Source organism: Pleurodeles waltl, chromosome 11 (assembly GCF_031143425.1).
Source record: "Pleurodeles waltl isolate 20211129_DDA chromosome 11, aPleWal1.hap1.20221129, whole genome shotgun sequence".
Classification (NCBI taxonomy): Eukaryota; Metazoa; Chordata; class Amphibia; order Caudata; family Salamandridae; genus Pleurodeles; species Pleurodeles waltl.
Window position 1 is genome coordinate 929,794,793 of NC_090450.1, and position 20,208 is coordinate 929,815,000.

General features: G+C 47.2%; 1 protein-coding gene across 1 annotated transcript in view; it reads left to right on the plus strand.

The window, feature by feature from the left end:
• DNAH10 (dynein axonemal heavy chain 10) overlaps positions 1 to 20,208 on the plus strand; it is a 1,282,131-nt gene that overhangs the window by 788,161 nt on the left and 473,762 nt on the right. The window contains exon 43 of the mRNA XM_069215014.1: positions 13,412 to 13,628. Coding sequence (XP_069071115.1) covers positions 13,412 to 13,628 — 217 coding nt within the window. The remainder of the gene's footprint in view (positions 1 to 13,411; positions 13,629 to 20,208) is intronic.

Genomic DNA, 20,208 nt, shown 5'->3' on the forward strand with positions numbered 1-20,208 from the left:
GCATTCTTTGTCCTACATCATCCCTCTGAAGAGGAAGAGAGACTCCATTGTTTAGACCCTAATAGTGCACTAAGCTTTTATATCTATAATCCTAAGGAACATTGAGTGGACAATATGCTACTTATAGGGTTTTCTGGAACAGCCTTAAGAAGAAGGCATGTGGGTTCAGTGTACCAGGACCAAAGTTGCTACCACTGTGTTAGCAGATGGAGTGCCTGTCCTGGACATTGTCATACAGGGTTGGTATTCACATTTTGAAGCATTACTGCCTCAACAGTCTGGTCCATTGAAAAGGGTATGTCACCCCTCGGTCCTACAGGACTTTTTAGTTTGACCCAGTTTACATACCCACAACATTTGGAAGTGTTGCCATGATATCCATTCGCAAGGTGGGGAGTCTGCAGTTAGAAGGATCTTTCAGAAGAACAAGTTACTAAACTTCTGTAATTATCGTTCTGTTGGATTCTCTATCTAGCCTGCAGACTCCTCACCGATTCTCTCGCCACCCCTTTCTATAAATTGTACTCTTTTCACATCTGAAAAGGTCTCAAATTTGGAGATCTGGTCATGCCAATCTGCTAATTGGCTCTGTATCTGAGGGGGTGGACACCCTAGAAAGCAACTAAAGCCAACCCTGGGGAACACCACAGCCCTGTTAGGAGCACTACAGCTAGCGAGAGGTGGGGTCATGACATTAGGCCCACCTTTACTCCTAGAGGGTTGGTCCTTCTCTGTCCATACTCATGTCTCATCAGTATCTGAGGGGACCCACTGCTCCACCTGAGGGGAACTTTCCTTAGCCAGGGAGCTTAGGAAACGGAGGTTGGGGGAGGACAAGCTGAGGCTGCAGAGCAACAGCTGGCCCTAGATAGGGAGGTTTTGGCAGTGGAGAGGGAAAGACAGGATTTGGGGTTAGCACCCCATGGTGGCAGCAGTCATAGCTTCAGAGGTACCAGAATCAGGGAGAACTCTTATGATTCTAGGAGACTGAGCAGGATAGACCCAGCTTACAAGGTGGGAGATGACATTTACAAATGGTTCACTGCTTTGAATAGGGCCTGTAAAGTTTAAAAGGTCCTTCAAAGGCAGTGGGCTGAAATCCTGTGGCTCTCCTTCTGTGACAAAGGCAGGGACAAACTCCTCGCTGTCAGAGAGGAAGCTGCAGACAATTATACAGCTCTCAAAAGTGCACTGTTAGAGGGTTTTGGTTTGACCACCGAAAAATACAGGATTAAGTTCAGGAAAACCAAAAAGGAGTCCTCCCAAGATTGGGTAGATTTTGTTGACTGCTCAGTTAAGGCTTTGGAAGGCTGGTTTCATGGGAGCAAAGTGAGTGACTACTAGGGTTTGTACAATTTGATTCTAAGATAGCACATTTTGAATAACTGTATAGCTAATCAGCAGCATCGGTGCTTGGTGGATTCTGATCTGACTTCTCCCCAAGAATTGGGAAAGAAGGTAGACAAGCGTGTCTGCACCAGGGTGCGTAGAAAAACTCATGCAGGGGATGACCACAAAAAGAAGGAAGCAGGTAAGGGTGGGGACAAAGATAAAACTAAAGAGTCTCTATCAGGCCCACAAAACTCCTTCCGGGGTGGGAATGAATCCTTTTCCTCAAATTTAAAGAAACCTTGGTGCTACATTTGTAAAAACAAAGGCCACAGGGCAGGGGATAGCTCCTGTCCTAAGAAAGGCACCAACTCCTCCACCACTACTAATAACACTTCTACCTGTAGTGCCCCTAGCAATAGCAGTGGTGGTGGTAATAACAATAGTAGTAGTCAGTCCAAAAGTGTAGCTGGGCTCACCTTAGGGACTGTATTGGGATCTGGGCTAGTCAGGGAGACCACTGCGGATGTGTTGGTCTCTGATGGAGGCATTGACTTTGCCACCCTAGCTGCCTGACCTCTTAACATGGGTAAGTACAGGTAGCACCCCTTAATCAATGGTATGGAGGCTGAGGCCTACAGGGACAGAAGCGCCAGTGTCACTATGGCAGAGGTCTTCAAACTTTTTGATGCCGGGACCCCCTTCAAAAGTTTTTTAGGGATAAGGACCCACTCCTTACAAAAATTTCTAGAACTTGGTACTCCTCATCATCGACAATCATAAACATCCCCAATTCCCACTGCAAATCATTTTTACGGTGAGGAAATAATATGAAACAGTGTTTAGCAAACCAAAGGTCGTGAGTGTGGGGGCGTGGTCAAGGGTGTTGCAAAAAACAAAGGTCCTCATTTATGAGGAATTGGCGTGGAGCAGTGCCGCAAGTCTTCTGGCTACCCTGCCCGACGCCAATATAAAAGGGCAGGAATGCACAGTATTTATGAAATACAGTGCATTCATGCCCTTTCCCTCTGCGCTGGCGCACAAATTGCTGCCTTGCGCCAATGTAGGCAGGATTGTTTTTGTGGAGGAAGGGGCACCTTCCTGAACAAAAACAATCCTGAAAGGTATTTTCCTTGTTCCATGTGTGCAGCACAGTGTGACACACATGGAAACAGGAAAAACTAGGCGAAATGAAAACATTTCTCCTCATTACGCCTGCGTAAGGTTTTGGCACTGCTCCAGTTTGTGATTTTGTAAATCTGGGCAGCGTCATAATTTTTTATGCTAGTCTGGCGCTTTGCAGGATTAGCGTAAAAAGTTATGGCGCTAATCCTGCAAAGCACCCAGAGGCCCATTGTAATCAATCGAAGCCTCTTTTTAATGCCTGCATTTAGCAGGCGTTCAATGCCGATAAAAATGGCGCAAAGGAATCTCATAGATTCTTTTTCGCCATTTTTACCGCCCCTCCTAGCACCGGAATGCCACCCTTGCATACATTATGCCAGGCGCAGGCATAATTAGGCACAAGGGGTTACAAAGTGGCGCAATACAAGCATTGCGCTATTATGTAAATATGATGTAGCTTTTTTCCCCTTCCAATGCCACATTAGCGTTAAAAAAATGACTCTAATGTGGCATTGGAACGGTGCAAGACCAGCATAATTCTGGCTCTATGTATATACAATCACAATTAAAGGCACACATTTCACTGCCCAGTTGTTAACTCTTCGCACTACCACTCAAAGAGAACAAATATTTGTCATCGCATAGCTGTGACTGATTTGATCAATTAAAGCCAGAACCGGCTCCAAAGCATCCTTTACATTTGTTTATTTTACCCTTTACATTTGCAGATCAACTCCTAACTCACATTTACATTTCCTTCAGGAAGCAGGCTCAATGGCTTCTTTAGCTGTCTGTGCAGCTAGCTTTCACAGCACAGGAGACTCAATCAATGAAAGTTAACGATCTGCTGGGGGAATGCGCGACCCCCTTTCCAGGGCTCCGGCCCCCCTGGAGGTCGCGACCCACAAATTGAAGACCTCTGCACTATGGTGACTGAAAAAATGGTGTCTCCTGATCAACACCTACTTGATCACAGGTACCAAGTGACTGAAGCTCACAATAATACTTTGTGCCACCCCATGGCAGTTATTGACTTTAGCTGGGGGGGAAAACGGGGTTTACTGGCCCTAAAAAGGTTGTAGTGTCCTCTGATCTGTCTGTAGAATATCTGCTAGGTAATGACTTACAGACTTTAGCTTGGGCTAAAGTGCAATTGGAGACCCATGCAGCAATTCAGGGCATTCCTGGGCATATCTTTGCCCTCACGAGAACACAGGCTAAGAAACAAAAAGAACATGGAGCCCTGGAGCCTGGAACAATGGCTCAGGAGGCTCCCAAGCAAAAGAGCAGAAAGGGTAAAAAGTTACCTACTGCTCCAGCCTCCAGTGAGGATTCAACTCCTGAGGGAGACTAATCTACTCCTTGGGTGGAACCGACACCAGAGGAGCTCAAAGCTGACACAACTGAGCTCTTGGGTGCAGGGGGGCACCATTGGGGAGGAACTCAGCATGGAACAGAAAACCTGTCCCATACTGGAGAGCTTAAGGCAGCAAGCTGCAGCACAAGAGGCAGAGTATATCAGTGGCACCCATAAGGTGTACTGGGATAACAGCCTCCTATACTCAGAAGCAAGGGACCCTAAACTTGGTTCTACCAGGAGACTGGTTATTCCTCTGACGTTTAGGGAGTTCCTGTTAACGCTAGCACATGATATTCCCCTTGCAGGCCACGTGGGGCAAAGCAAGACTTTGGACAGGCTTGTTCCTTACTTTCACTGGCCCCATATGTCAGAAAACACCAAGGAGTTTCGTCGCTCCTGGGTCACTTGTCAAGACAGGTGGCACTCCAAAGGCCCCTTTAGTTCTACTACCAGTGGTCGGGGTGCCCTTTGAGAGGGTTAGGGTGGATATTGTTGGCCCTCTGGACTCTCCAACAGCCTCTGCCAAAAGGTTTACACTGGTGGTAGTGGACCATGCCACCAGATATCCAGAGGCCGTTTCTCATTAGAGCACTACAGCTCCTTCAGTGGCCAAAGCCCTCCTAGGAATTTTATCAAGTGTGGGTTTTCCTAAAAAGGTGGTATCAGACAAGGGTGCAGACTTCATGTCTGCTTACCTTAAAGCCATGTGGAGGGAGTGTAGTGTCACTTATACATTCACCACTCCTCACCATCCTCAAACAAATGGATTAGTTGAGATGTTTAATAAAACTCTAAGGCATGATAATGGGACTCTCTAAGAAACTCAGAAGAAGGTGGGATGTCCTGTTACCTTGCCTCCTTTACCTATAAGGAGGTTCCTCAGAAGGGAGTAGGCTATAGCCCATTTGAACTTCTGTTTGGACACCCTGTTAGGGGTCACCTTGCTCTCGTAAAAGAAGGCTGGGGCAACCTCTCAAGTCTCCGAAACAGGACATTGTGGACTATGTACTTGGCCTCAGATCTAGGATGGCCAAGTACATGAAGATGGCTTCCAAAAACCTTCAGGCCAGTCAAGAGTTGCAAAAACAATGGCAAGACTGTGCTGACTGTTTACCAGCCAGCCAGGACAGAATGTGTTGGTCATGGAACCTGGAGACAAATGGAGTGGACCATACACTATTGTGGAGAGAAAGGGTGAGGTCACCTACGGGGTGCTTCATGTAAACTGCCTGAAACCCTACTATGACAGGTCGGACATGACCTTGTTTATGTTCACTGATGAGGGACAGGAAAAAGAGAGTGACCCTCTCCCTGACCTCTTCTCCTACAATACAGTAGATGGCTCAGTAGATGGGGGATGTGCTTGCAGACAGCCTCTCTGAGTCACAAAAAGATGACTGCAGAAACCTCCTGGGACAGTTCTCTGAACTGTTCTCCCTGACCCCTGGTCAAACCACATATTGTGAGCTCACCATTGACACAGACGACAGCTTGCCTGAGAAAAGTAACATTTACAGGCAACCTGATCATGTCAGGGAGAGCATCAAATCTGAGGTGCAAAAGAGGTTAGATCTGAGAGTTATTGAGCCCTCTTACAGCCCCTGGGCTAGTCATGTAGTCCTTGCCCCAAAAATTGTAAAAAGGAGATGAGGTTTTGTGTGGACTACAGGGGTCTCAATACTGTGCCTAAACCAGATGCTCATTGTAGGAAGCAGGCCAAGTGTGTGGTGGGTGCCAAAGGTACTTACACCTTATACCAGGTCCAGGTATCCCCTCTTGAAGTGTAGGCAGTGTCTAGATGCCAGGCTCTCTAGAGGTAGCTGTGGATGAGCAGCCAAGGCTTATCTAGGAGACATGCAAAGCTCATGAAGTACCACTGTAGTCACACTGCACTTACACAAAGGAAAGAAAACACACAGTTGTACAAAAATAAAGGTACTTTATTTTTGGAACAAATCACCACAAAATACTAGAAAGGCAACCCACCCTTAGGAGGTGAGTAATACACTAAATATATACACTAGTAATCAGAAACAGGCATAGAAAAGGTTAGAAAACAGTGCAAATAGCAATAACCAATAGTGACCCTAGGGTGAGCACAAACGATATACAAAAAGAAATGTAATGCGAATAAGGTACCCCCACCTAGGAAGTAAAATGTGTAGAGGGCAGCTAGGAGTACTAGAAAACCACGGAGGCAAGTAACACAGTACCCCCCAGCATCCAGGAATGCAGGAGTTAAACACTGGATTTCCCCCAAACCACCCAAAAACAGGAGGCAAAGAAGAAAAAGAAGACACCCACACAAGACTGCAAGAATACCAGTGGTGGATTCCTGAAGAAAGAAGACTTGTGGAGAGAGGGGACCAAGTCCAAGAGTCACAGCGTACTCCAAGAGGAATGGGAGCTACTACCCACCCAGCTGTGGATACAGGAGTTGGTCGACAGTGATGAAGAACAGGTCATCACTGCAGCCCTGGAGCCGGAGAAGAGTTCCTGATGGATGCAGATGAAGTCCCACGCTGGAAGGAGGATTGCAGATGGGTGTTGGTGCAGGAATTCCACCAACAAGCCTTAGCAAAGGCAAACTCGCGGTTAGTGGAAAGGAGGTGCTGCCAAGGACCAGCAAGGCCCAGGAGGACTCAACCCGGGAGGGGCAGTCACAGAGGGCCCTCAGTGTCGCAAAGAGTCCACAGGAGCAGAGGCAGCACCCACAGGAGTCCCACAGGACGGGGACACAGGAGTCACAGAAGAAGCCCACACAGGACTACAAAGGAGGATCCCACGCCACAGAAGAACCACGCAGGAGGCTGTGCTTTGCAAAATGGAGTGCTGGGGGCTGGTGCTATACGTCACCTGAAGATCCCTTGGAGGAGATGCAAACAAGCCTTGGCATCTGCAAGAGGCGCAGTGCACGGGGGTACTGTCCTACGTGGGAACGCCAAGGATTACCTCTACCAAAGTTGGACAGGTGGCAGAGTGGACCAAAGGGACTACTCCTGACCACCACCTTGATACAGGATCCATGCAGCTCAAGATGAGAGGAGATCCACGCAGCTGGTCGTCGCTTGCTGTAGTTGCCTGCGGTTGCAGGGAATTGACTCCTTCACTCCAAGGGAGATTCCTTCTTCTTCTTGTGCAGGCTGAAGAGTTGCAGTCTTTGGAGGATGCACGCCTGGGAAAATGTTGCAAAGCTGGCAGGAGACATGGAAACAAAGTTGCAGAAGAGTGTTCTTCGTTGTAGCAGCGTTTATCATTTCCTGGAGGGTCCAATCGCTGTTCCAGTGGCCAAAAGTCGAAGCAAAGGTTGCAGAGGATTCCTGCTGGAATCTTGCAAGCCGAATCTGAGGACCCACCCAAGAGAGAGACCCTAAATAGTCCTGAGAGGGGGGTTGGTCACCTAACCAGGTAAGCACCTATCAGAAGGGGGCTCTGACGTCACCTGCCTGGCCACTCAGATGCTCCCAGAGTTCCCTGCCAACCTTGGAAACAAGATGGCAGAACCCAGGGACCCTCTGGAGGAGCTCTGGGCACCACCCCTGGGGTGGTGATGGACAGGGGAGTGGTCCCTCCCCTTTCCATTGTCCAGTTTCGCACTAGAGCAGGGACTGGGGGCCCTTGAACCAATGTGGACTGGCTCATGAACAGAGGGCACCAAATGTGCCCTTCAAAGCAAACCAGTCGCTTGGGGAGGCTACCCCTCCCAAGCCAGTCACACGTATTGCCAAAGGGAGAGGGTGTTATCTCCCTCTCACAAAGGAAATCCTTTGTTCTGCCCTCCGGGCTTGATCAGATCAAGCAGCAGGAGGGCAGAAACCTATCTGAGTGGTGCCAGCAGCTGGGCTGCCCAGAAGACCCTGTAAGACTGGGGGTAGCAATGCTGGGGGGTCTTCTAAGGAGCCCCCAGAGTGCATGGAATCATACTTCCAATACTTGGAACAGTATTGGGGTACTATTCCGACATGTTTAATACCAAACATACCCAGGTTCGAAGTTACCATTATGTAGCTGGACATAGGTCCAACTACATAATGATACTATGTACTATGTCCAGTATACACGTAAAATGGTGTCCCTGCACTCACAGAGTCCAGGAAGATGGATCTGGAGTTTGTGGGGGCACCTCTGCTAGTTCAGGAGTGCCCTCACTCACAGGTACCTACACCCTGCCCTCTGGGCTGAGAGGGCCTACCATAGGGGTGAGTTATAGTGACTAAGTGTAGTGACCTGTAGTGAAAACGGGTGTATGCACCTGTTTCACACAGACTGCAATGGCAGGCCTGCAGAACCCTTTGTATGGGCTCCCTACGGGTGGCAGAACAACTGCTTCAGCCGATAGGTATCCCCTGGAACCCCAATACCCTGGGTACCTAGGTACCATATATTAGGGACTTACATGGGGGGACCAGTATGCCAATTGTGGGAAGAAAACTTTACCAGCAACCAAATTTAGAGGATAGAGCACAGTCACTGGGGTCCTGATTAGCAGGATCCCAGTGAACACAGTCAAAGGGCAGATGAGCTCAAAGATACACTTGCTTCTGCCAAGTATCTGAGCACTTTTGACCTGACTGCTGCTACTGGCAGATCAAGTTGTCAGACAATGCCTAACCAAAAATTGCATTCTCCACTCAAGTTGGGCACTATCACTTCAGTGATGCCCTTTGGACAAAGAATGCACCTGCCACATTACAGAGGTTGGTGAACAAAGTTCTCCAAGACCTGGAAAGCTTCAGTGCACCTTATCTAGATGATATAGCTGTCTTTAGCTCCACCTGGAAGGGTCACCTGGTCCACCTTATGAATGTATTGTAGGCTCTGCAGAGAGCAGGTCTCATTATCAAGACCTCAAAGTGCCAGATAGGGCAGGGAAAGTGGTTTATCTGGGCCATCTGGAAGGTGGAGGCCAGATCCAACCACTACAGGGCAAAATCCAGACCATCCTGAATTGGACTGCCCTCTACCACAAAAACCCAAGTCAGAGCCTTCTTAGGCCTGACAGGGTACTACAAGAGGTTCGTTAAGAACTATGGCTCGATCGTAGCCCCTTAAATGACCTCACATCTAAAAAGAATGCCCAAGAAAGTTTTGTGGACAGCTAGCTGCCACAAAATGACCTTAAACTAGCCGTGTGCTCTGCTCCTATATTATGAAGCCCTGACTACTTCAAGCAATTTATTGTGCAGACAGATGCTTTTGAGGTGGGGATAACAGCAGTCCTATCTCAACTGAATAAAGAGGGCTAAGACCAACCTGTACCTTTCATTAGCAGAAGGTTGACCCCCATGGAAAAGTGCTGGTCAGCCATAGAGAGGGAGGTTTTTGCGTTTGTCTGGGCTTTGAAGAAGCTGAAGCCATCTTTATTTGGCACTCACTTCCTTGTTCAAACAGACCACAAGCCCCTCCTATAGTTAAAACAAAGGAAAGGTGAAAATCCCAAACTTTTGAGGTGGTCCACATCCCTACAGGGAATGGACTATACAGTGGAACATAGACCTCAGAGTAACGACTCCAGTGCAGTTGGACTCTCCAGATATTTCTACTTAGACAATGAAGACTCAAATGTGCAAGGTTAGTCGTATTGCCATTTGTTTGGGGGGGGGGTGTTATGTAGGAAAGTACCAACTTTTTTGGCATAGTTACCCCCACTTTTTGCCTGCTTTCTGTGTGTTTTGACTGTTTTCACTTGGATCCTGCTAACAAGGACCCCAGTGACTGCTCTCTTCTTCTAATTTGGGTTGCTTAGTACTTAGCACACCCCATAATTGGCAGACTGGTGCCCCCCATATAAGACCCTAGTATATGGTGCTTAGGTACCTAGGGCATTGGGACACCAGGAGTTCCCCCATGGGCTGTAGCATGTATTGTGCCACCAATGGGAGTCCATGCAAAATGTGTCTTCAGGCCTGCTATTGCAGCCTGCATGAGAAGGTCCATGCACCCTTTCACTACAGGTCACTGCACCAGGTCACTGTAAGTCACCCCTATGGTAGGCCCTCCTAGCTCAGAGGGCAGGGTACAGGTACCTGCATGACAGGGCACCCCTGCATGAGCAGAGGTGCCCCTATGAGCTCCAACTCCATTACACTGGACTTCCTTGCTGTGGAGAAGCCATTTTACCCGTGTATGTGTCCAGCTACATAATGTTATCTCCGAACCTGGGCATGTTCGGTATCAAACATGTCAGACTCATACCCCAGTACTGTTGCCAGTATTGGTTGTATGATTCCATGCACAATTGGGGCTCCTCAGAGGACCCCCAGCTTTGTTTCTACTCGTCTTCTGGGGTTGTCTGGGCAGCCCGCAGTGCTGCTACCCCTCAGACAGGTTTCTGCCCTCCTGCTGCTTGACCAGCTCACGCAGAGGAAGACAGAACAAAGGATTTCCTGTGCGAGAGGGAGGTAACACAAATCATTTTTATCTTATAAATTGTAGCTGAGATGCCATGTTCATGTTTTGGTCCTTTAAGTGGAGACACTCCCAGTCATTGATATGCTATTACTAAGATTGAAACTCTCCAGTAGTTCATAAACTTTCTTTCTTACATATTGTCCATCAAAATACACAGTGGACTCTCCCAAAGGGTTCTGTAAATTGGTGTGCTCATTATCGATTAGCCCTTCCCAGCTAATGGAAATTGGATATTTTAGTTATTGGGCCTATGGTCTTAGAACAAGCTTTAAGGATTTAGAATTTTAGAAACTGATGGTTTCATTACATCTTTTACAAGCAATCCAAAGTCCATCACATTGCAAAAGACACATCTTAGACCTACTCTAGACATTTAGGTGGTCATTATGACCCTAGCAGTCTTCTGACCTCCAGGGCAAAGGTGGCAGTTTCACCGCCAACAGGCTGGTGGTGAAGACTGTGGCGGGTTGGCCTCTGCTAACCTGTCACATCCCCACTCATACCGCCAGGGCAGTTGGTCCTTCCGGGACGAAGATGAGTATCTCCGACCCGGCGGTCCAAAGAAGACCGCCAACAGTATTAGGAGCCGCCTTTCCACCATGGTTTCCGCAGCAGTAGCACCGCCAGGAAAACCATGTCGGAAAGGCTACCGGTGACAGGGAATTTCTTCTGTTCTGTTCATGTGAGAAATAGTATTTACAGTCATCTTCAGACCTCTTATTATCTTGAACCTTTACAGGCTCGGTTCTGCCTTGCTCACAACACAGAAATTATGTTACTGTCAGTTCTCCTTCAAGGACTCTCCACTGACAATCATAAGCAGTGAATAGTCCCGCCCATATGTGGGATCTCGGAGCACTTCTTTAAATATAACTTCTTTCATCTTCAATTTTCGCCTTACTCCAAGAAGGCCAAATCTTTTCAATTGACAATAAATGTTTTTGCAGCCTATAAAATAGGCTATAATGGCCAATTTCATAACTTTACTTTTAAAAGGCCAAAATATTACTAATAAAATAAAAATAATAAAAAAGTCACTAAAAGTAGCTGACTCTTCCTAAAAAGGAATACAAGTGTAGCTTTGTAGAATGCAACTCTGCTAAAATGAAAACTGGCATGCACCTTTAAGAGCTCACAACCCTCCATCATTTTTATCAAGCTTGATTTTTAAAGTGCCCAAGAGATCCCATAAAACAGCTGAAACAACTGCCCTGGCTTCTGGTGAAGCAAATAATTAAATCTAAAACATTTTGTTTAACCTAAAAGGCACCAGTCAGTATGGTACCATCATTTGTTGCTATGCTGTCCCATGATATGAACCTTCTTGCACCCTGCATTCATACTTATTAATTATTTGATAACGCCTAGGTGTGTAAAAGAAAGAACAGGAGGACACAGTTTCTCTGTGCATGTGCCATAATTATCTCTTCCAGGTCAACTTTGTGCTGATACTCAGGTTAAGTCATTTAGGAAGCATTTTGAAATGCGTTTTTTCAAACAAGCCAAATTATAACTTATTAACCATGTCTTCATTCATGCTCCCCCATTTATGCAAGTGCATGGAACCTATGTATTCAGCGCCAAGAATCCATTAGTGATCATGTGCTACATTAAGCTTTGTTAACATAATACATGGAATCTGATCAACTTTCCTTTGGCCAGGTTACCAAGTAAGCAACCTTGCCAAAGCAACGGTTGTCAAAGAGGATTACATTGTGCATCTCTACGGACCATTATGTAATGGGCAGACCTCTGTTTCAAACAATTAATCAATCAGTTTTTGTAGTGTGGTCTGAGGCGTTGCAGCTACAAACACTGTCTTTGACAGAGTGTCTTTGAGGGAGAAAAATGGAGCAGCGATTTGGAGGATGACTTTTGCTTTTGCCAAGCATTACTACTTTAATGTACAGACCAGAGCTAAGTTGACATTGGGACAGTCAGTGCTACAAAACCTCTTTGCACAAGGTGGCCCACATTCCCAGATACCACCTGTCTCTGTGTTAGTGCTTTTTTAATCTTAATTCAAGCATTTGACTCTATGGAAGATGCAATGCTGTAGTTACTTTCCTGTGATTAGAGTTTTTCAGTGTTTGGTATAATTAAAGATTTAAGGGTGACTCACCTTTTGCCATTTCATGATTTGCTCTTGATGAGCTTTGAAATTCTGGGATTTGATCTCTGAGGAGAGTTGAGCTCTGTAGCCCTTCCTGCCTCATTGGCCAGAGTTCAAATCAGTTAATTAGGCAGAGAAAGTGAGAGCTACCTGAACCAGCTCTCTGACTGACTTTGGTGACTGGTGAAGTTTCTCAACATTTTGTTTGATGGAAACATGACAATATTTTGAAATGACAGGACATTATTCTATCTGATTTTCAGTTTCATTTGTTGACAAAGGAATTCCTGACAGGCTTATGAGCATGCATGGAAGATCTCAGTATGAACTCTTTCTTTGCAGACAAGGACATCCCCACTAACTCTATTGAGATCAAAGTCATCATTAAGCCTTGGTTACTTTCCCCCTCAAATGTAGGTAAACATTTTAGGTGCTCTATACAACACCCATGCACTATGAACAAGCAGAGGGGGAACTATGAAAAATACTTTAGCATTGCAGTCATGTCCATCATCGAAAGGCACCTGCATTTTTATCAGCCAGTTAGACAGGAGCGAAGTTTAGCTTAGGGGAACCAGTCATTTACTATCTCGTCTGACAGGAAGATGGTAGTTCTCATCCAGTCCCAAACAGTCTACAGTTGGCTTGTGTGACACTGACTCTTCTTCGTCCACTGTTTTGGACTTTGTTTTACATCTGACAAGGACAGTCCAGCAGATTTATATTGTTACAGATTAATTTGCACCTATGCACTGACTCAGAACAGTTGTCAGCTCTAGAAAAGCTTGGACCTATTTTAGGCTGATGAGAGCAAGATTTGTTTGTAGTTAAAGGCTGACTGCAGATTCTAGTTGAGGATCAAAAGCTGCAAGGATGAAGTTGATCTTTTGGGTGCCATCAGCATGTACTACAGCTTTTTCTCCATTGTAGTTCAGTGTTAGTGAAGTAGTTATAAGCTGAGCATCTATAGGCGAATCATTGAAACAGTTTCTCAAGATACTTGTAATTATTCTATAAAATGTTTATTATAAGTCATTACAATTCTAAATGTTCTCTTATACTTTCTGAAACAGGTGACACAACTCAGCATGATGTTGGATGCTTTGTTGGAAAAAGAGATGGAAGAGCCTGCTGTCCTGGAATGCTATTTTATAGAAGCTCTCTATTGTTCATTGGGTGCTACGCTTTTAGATGTTGGAAGAATTAAGTTTGATGAATACATCAAACGCCTCGCCTCCATGAGCACAGTTTCAGATGAGCACACACTGGCTGAACCCGGACAACTTCCAGGTGAGATATTCTGTCATGCATAAAATGTTCATATGAAGGTTAACTCATTTCTAACAGTTGTAAAGGCACACTATTACATAACTTACAAACATAGGACTGTGCTGTAGCAATTGCATGTACTTTCCATACTGAATCAAAAAGTATTCTTTTACAGGTTTTCCCTCATGGATGCATCATGATTGTGACCATTTTTGCTGAACAGGCCACAGGCTGCAGAATAAATTACCTCATAAGTTTAGTTTAGTTTAGTTTAGTTTATTAATGTGCAAAATCCAGCTGCAAGGTGCAGGGCACGACAAGCAGGACAAAATACTGGAACCTTACAACATATCATATATCATTAAAATGCCTGGAACCATGATATCTGGTATAGAGACAAAACTACAGTTTTCTTCAATAGTTTAGGGTATAAGCTTCCTTGAATGGAAGCATCTGATAGACACTTTTAGCTGCAGATTCCTTACCTTTGATTTTCCCAGGCCTCTGACTGGATCCAGAAACTTTTGCTTGAGCAGTAACCCTGTGCTCGCCGTCGGGTGGCTTGGCTTGGTTCAGCGTGGCATCGTAAGCATTGTTGATGCCGGATGTGATGTCACCTATATAGGCGCCACCCAGGTGCGCGGAAGTCAGTTACCTTTTTCACGACTATCCATGCCTGGAGCGCAGAGCCATGAAATGAACTGTCAATTGTGTGCCCAGACTCTAGCAAATGAGTCCGCAGAGCAGAGAGGCATGGATGGGTGTAAGGAATCTGTAGCTACATACAGTCTCTACTAGATAATGCGTTACCAAAGGTAAGTAACTTGTTCATCTGACAGAGACTTCTAGCTGCAGATTCCTTACCTTTGAATAGACGCACAAGCCATACCATCCTGGCGGTGGGCTGCAGACACATTTTCTTATACTAGGAAGTCCTGCAGGATAGAACGGGTGAAATGCCTATCTCTTGGGACCGTACTGTCCAGGCAGCAATGTTTTGCAAACGTGTGCAGTGATGCCCACGCTGCTACCTGAGGAATGTTCAGGACTGGAACACCGTGTGCCAACACCCTGGTCGCAGCTTTACCCCTGCTGGAATGGGCCCTCAAGCCCTCAGGAGGCTGCTTTTGTGGCCAGTGCATAGCAGATTATTATACAGAGAATAATCCCAGCATGAAATGGTTTGTTTCTGTCCTGCCCGACTTTTCTTTGCTCCCACATATCCCACAAAGAATTGGTTGTCCACCTGGAACTCTTTTGTGCGGTCGAGGTAGAACGAAAACGCTGCTTTCGGGTTCAGCTAATGGAGCCGCTCCTCTTATTTAGAGAAATGCGGGGGAGCAAAGAAAAGGTGTTCAGGGTGACAATCTGTCCCAAATGAAATGGGGTCATCACCGTTGAGAGGAAAAAGGTACGGGTTCAAAGCACCACTTTTTCACGAAACACTTTGAGATATGGAGGCTTGGATGACAAAGCCTGGAGCTCACTCACCCTCCTGGCAGATGTTATGGCCACGAGAAAGGTTGTTTTGATAGTAAGCAGCCTGAGGGGACAATTATGTACTGGCTCAAATGGAGCACACATCAGAAATGTAAGATTCAGATCCAGGTCACATAAATCACTGCTAATCTAGCATTGCCCATATGATGATATGCATATAGTTTCAAACACAGGAGCATTCTCCATGGCTAAGGAGGAGCTCACTCAGTGAGCGAACACAGTTTTAGGTAAAGTAATGATATGTTTTTGAAATCTTTTTTTTTTTAACTCTGTTTTTCAAAAGACGTGCGTATATCCATCACTGAATCACAAACATTCAAGGTGGCAGTACAGGGGTAGTAGAGTACAATGTCATACTAACGCTTCCAGCAGTGCAAGTTGGCATGAAGCCTACATCTAATTGCTCCGCCTGGAGCTGCACTGTGCCCAACTCACATAAGATAAGATGCAAACAAACAATTGCCCCACCCCACATCCCCCAAGCACACCATGGAGCAACCCATTTCAGACAGAGCCAATCCACTGAAGGGCTGTACCAACAGCATTCTCCCGCACACTCTAATCCTGTTGCCTATCTCCGTATCCATTGTATGTCATTTGAACCAACACTTTCCCTACAATGTCCCCCCGTTTTACTCATCACTTGTTCCTTGGGAACAGTTGCCTTTTGTCGGGTCCACTACCCCAGCCAGGTGGTGAAGCATGTCCGCCTAGTCCCAGAGGTCTCCCTCATCCTTTTTTTTCAGTTTGTACCTGCTTGTGATTTTGAAATCTTAGATATAGAAGCTTGTGCTCTCCTCCCTGCTCTCCATGCTAAAACAGGCCAAGACACTGCCCATTGAGGTCATCCTTTGATGGACACCCTTTGTTGGATAAATGGTAGGAGGGGAGACAAGTGACCTCTGCATCACTGACTGCTTTTCCACTAGGCACTAGTGGTGAGCTAGAGGGTCCTTTTCCCATACCTGCACCCTAACCTACTGGAGAAGTTCAACATGGTAAGAGTGCCAAGCAAGAGAAATATGAAAGGCCTGATTTAGAGTTTTATGGTAACAGCTATCAGTTTGCGATTCTGCTGCTTAATCTGACGACGGAACTGCAGGTTTTCACCAAGGTCATGGCTATTGCGCCTTTGCTCTGGAGGAGTAAATATATTTCTATACTTGGATGTCTGGCCGGTGAATATGGTATCCCCTGCACTTGTGTTGGAGTATGTTCTGTGCACCATGACATCCTACATGACGTGGACTTTACCATCAGTGCCCCCAAGTTCCACCTCAGTCTCATGCAAAGGTTGACATTTATAGGTGTGATGTTAGACACAACTCATATGAAGGCTCTTTCACTCATCAAAGAGATTGCACATACCGAGGACACAATCCTGAGGCTTCTGGCTTGAACTCAGATTCTGCTTCTGCAAGTCCTTTGCCAGTTAGCCCTGATAGCCTCATGTATTTTGTTATAGCTGCACACCAAATAGTAGATGGGGGTTCTCCAGTGATGCCTGAATAAATGGCTGTACCATCAAGGGATTCCATGATTCAAGATCTGCACTGCTAGATATGCCCTCTCTCTGTTAGTTAGCAGTGGTGGGGCTGAGATTGAGACACCCAAAGTAAAATCAACTATGAGTGTTGGAATTTCTCCGGCAGGGCAGAAGGAAAAGTTGCAGTTCTCCATTCTGTCTTTGAGAGGCAAAGGTAAGGAGCCTTTGTGTGAATTTTTGTCAAAAACTACTCTGACGTTTTGCAGACAGCGGACACCCACAACAAACATGATGACCAAGTCCATCCTGTTGACAAACACCATCCCATTGACAATGAAATCCACCTCATTGACAAAGACAACTCTGTCGACAGCCAAACAAACCTTGTAGAGAAACACCGCACCATAGGCAGTGAATCTGACCCCACATGATGCCATTGCGCCATGTTGGTGACAGACTCCCACCTGGTATGTTTCTGGTGCCTCGACAGAGACCATGACCCGAAGTCATGTTCTGACTGCCGGGCCATAACCCCGAAAGCTTTGAGAGAGCGGTCTCTGAAGCTCAAGGCGGCCCGGCAGTTGACTTCGGTTGGCGCAATGCCTAGGAGGTCATGGTCCCGCTCGAGGAGGAGGTCGCAGGACCGCTCCAGGAGGCCCAAGTCCTCTTCTTCGCACTCAAGGTCCTAGAGGCATTTGGGGAAGAGGCACAAAAAGAAGAAGAAGTCCAAGAGGACTTCGAGTTCGCCATGCACGTCGGCAGACAAGGCAACTAGGGAACGCCGACGTTCCATGCAAGGTTCTGCGGAACTGATGCCAGGGCCGACTTCGCATCTCCCTTCTATCCGGGAGCCGGAGCAACCCCCAACTCAATTTAATGAATTTTACAAAGCCATGCGCCTCGTATTTGAGTGGGCTGCCCCCGCAGGTGAGCCTTTGGGCCCCACGGGGTCAGCAGGGGCCCCATCGAATTCCACGTCGGCTTTGGCCCCTACACCGTTGAGGACCCTAGGATCCGATATTGGATCCGAAACGACACTGGATGCATACAGTCACCCTCCTCTGACTTCCCCCCCGAACCACCGGTGGTGTGAGCCCCATCCTCATTCTGGATGATCTGGATCCAGAACAACGTCGTACGATGCTGATTCCGACTTCGACAGCACTGACAGGGCCCAGATCAGTGCCTGAGGTTTATTTCAAGCAGCCAGGCACAGGTGAAGAATAGGAGGGGTCTGAGGACCCTTTAGAATATGGATTGGAGCATGTGGACTGGTATGAGGATATAGGGGACGCCAGTGGACTGGATACTTCTCCAGATACTGGCTTGCTCTCACCTCCTTCTATGGCTACGGCAGCTGAGTTTAGGACCTAGAGTTGCCTACGGTGCCGGTCAGGACTAACATCCTGACAGAGGTGCTTCAGCCGGGGGTTTCCACATTGGAACCAATGTTACCCTTCAATGAAGCCCTCACTGATGTCCTGCTCGGGTCGTGGTCCAAACCCAGGACAGGGGCTCCTGTAAATAGGACAATCTGTAGCCGCCATCAACCAGCTCCTACTGACCCTAGTTTCATCACCCAACACCCCACCCCAGAGCGCTTGGTGCTCCAGGGCTCCACTTCCCATGGTGCCTTCCCTTCCGGTCAAATCTTCTTCCCAGATGTGGTCTAATTTTGGAAGAGACCTAACCAATCTTTGTATTCTGCCCTTGCAATCAAATAGAAACAGGCTTTTTTACAGTGATGATAATAGGTTTGAAAGTTTGTAATGTCTTATCAGTTAGGGAATAGAAGTGATTATGCCATCTGGGAGAGAATCTGTGTGTTCTGGCTCTGGGCTGGGTTCTTCAGCAGAAACATAATTGTCCCATGTAAGGAAAATGCCTCTGTTGGCATGGTTACCCCCTAACATTTTGCCTTTTGTTGATGCCAGCTATGATTGAAAGTGTGCTGGGACCCTGCTAACCAGGCCCCAGCACCAGTGTTCTTTCCCTAAACTATACCTTTGTTCCCACAATTGGCACAGCCCTGGCACACAGATAAGTCCCTTGTAAATGGTACCCCTCGTACCAAGGGCCCTGTGGCCAGGGAAAGTCTCTAAGGGCTGCAGCATGTCTTATGCCACCCTGGGGACTCCTCACTCAGCACATGCACACTGCCTCACAGCTTGTGTGTGCTGATGGGGAGAAAATGACTAAGTCGACATGGCACTCCCCTCACGGTGACATGCCCACCCTTCACTGCCTGTGGCATAGGTAAGTCACCCCTCTAGCAGGCCTTACAGCCCTAAGGCAGGGTGCACTATGCCACAGGTGAGGGCATAGTTGCATGAGCAATATGCCCCTACAGTGTCTAAGCAAAACCTTAGACATTGTAAGTGCAGGGTAGCCATAAAGAGTATATGGTCTGGGAGTTTGTCAAACACAAACTCCACAGTTCCATAATGGCTACACTGAAATCTGGGAAGTTTGGTATCAAACACCTCAGCACAATAAATACACACTGATGCCAGTTTTGGATATATTGTAAAATACACCCAGGGGGCATCTTAGAGATGCCCCCTGAATACCAGTCCCACTCCTAGTGCTAGACTGACCAGTTTCTGCCAGCCTGCCACAGCCAGACGAGTTTCTGGCCACATGGGGTGAGTGCCTTTGTCACTCTGTGGCCAGGAGCAAAGCCTGTACTGGGTGAATGTACTTCTCACCTCCTCCTGCAGGAACTGTATCACCTGGTGGTGAGCCTCAAAGGCTTTTGTTACAGCGCCCCAGGGCATCCCAGCTAGTGGAGATGCCCGCCCCTCCGGCCAATGCCCCCACTTTTGGCAGCTAGGCTGGAGGAGATAATGAGGAAAACAAGGAGTCACCACCTACCAGTCAGGACATCCCCTAAGGTGCCCTGAGCTGAGGTGACCCCTGCCTTTAGAAATCCTCCATCTTGAAATTGGAGGATTCCCCCAATAGGAATAGGGATGTGCCCCCCTCCCCTCAGGGAGGAGGCAGAAAGAGGGTGTAGCCACCCTCTAGGAAAATAGCCATTGGCTGCTGGCCCCCAGACCTAAACAAACCCCTAAATTTAGTATTTAGGGGCGACCCTGAACCCAGGAAATCAGATTGCTGCAACCTACAACAAGAAGGATTGCTGACCTGAAAGCCCCTCAGAGACGACGGAGACAACAACTGACTTGGCCCCAGCCCTACTGGCCTGTCTCCAGACTCAAAGAACCTACAAAGCGACGCATCCGACAGGGACCAGCAACCTCTGAGGACTCAGAGGACTGCCCTGAACCCGAAGGACCAAGAAAATCCAGAGAACAGCAGCACTATTCAAAAACTGCAACAACTTTGCAACTTTAAAGCAACTTTCAAAGAACTCTCTCTTCCTGCCGAAAGCGTGAGACTTCTCACTCTGCACCCGACGCCCCCAGCTCGAATTCAGGAGAACCAACACTGCAGAGAGGACTCCCACGCGACTGTGACGACATGAGTACCCTGAGCCGCCTCCCCTGCACCCCGCAGTGACGCCTACAGAGAGGATCCGGAGGCTCCCCCTGACCGCAACTGCCTTGTATCAAGGAACCTGATGCCTGGACCAAGCACTGCACCCGTAGCCCC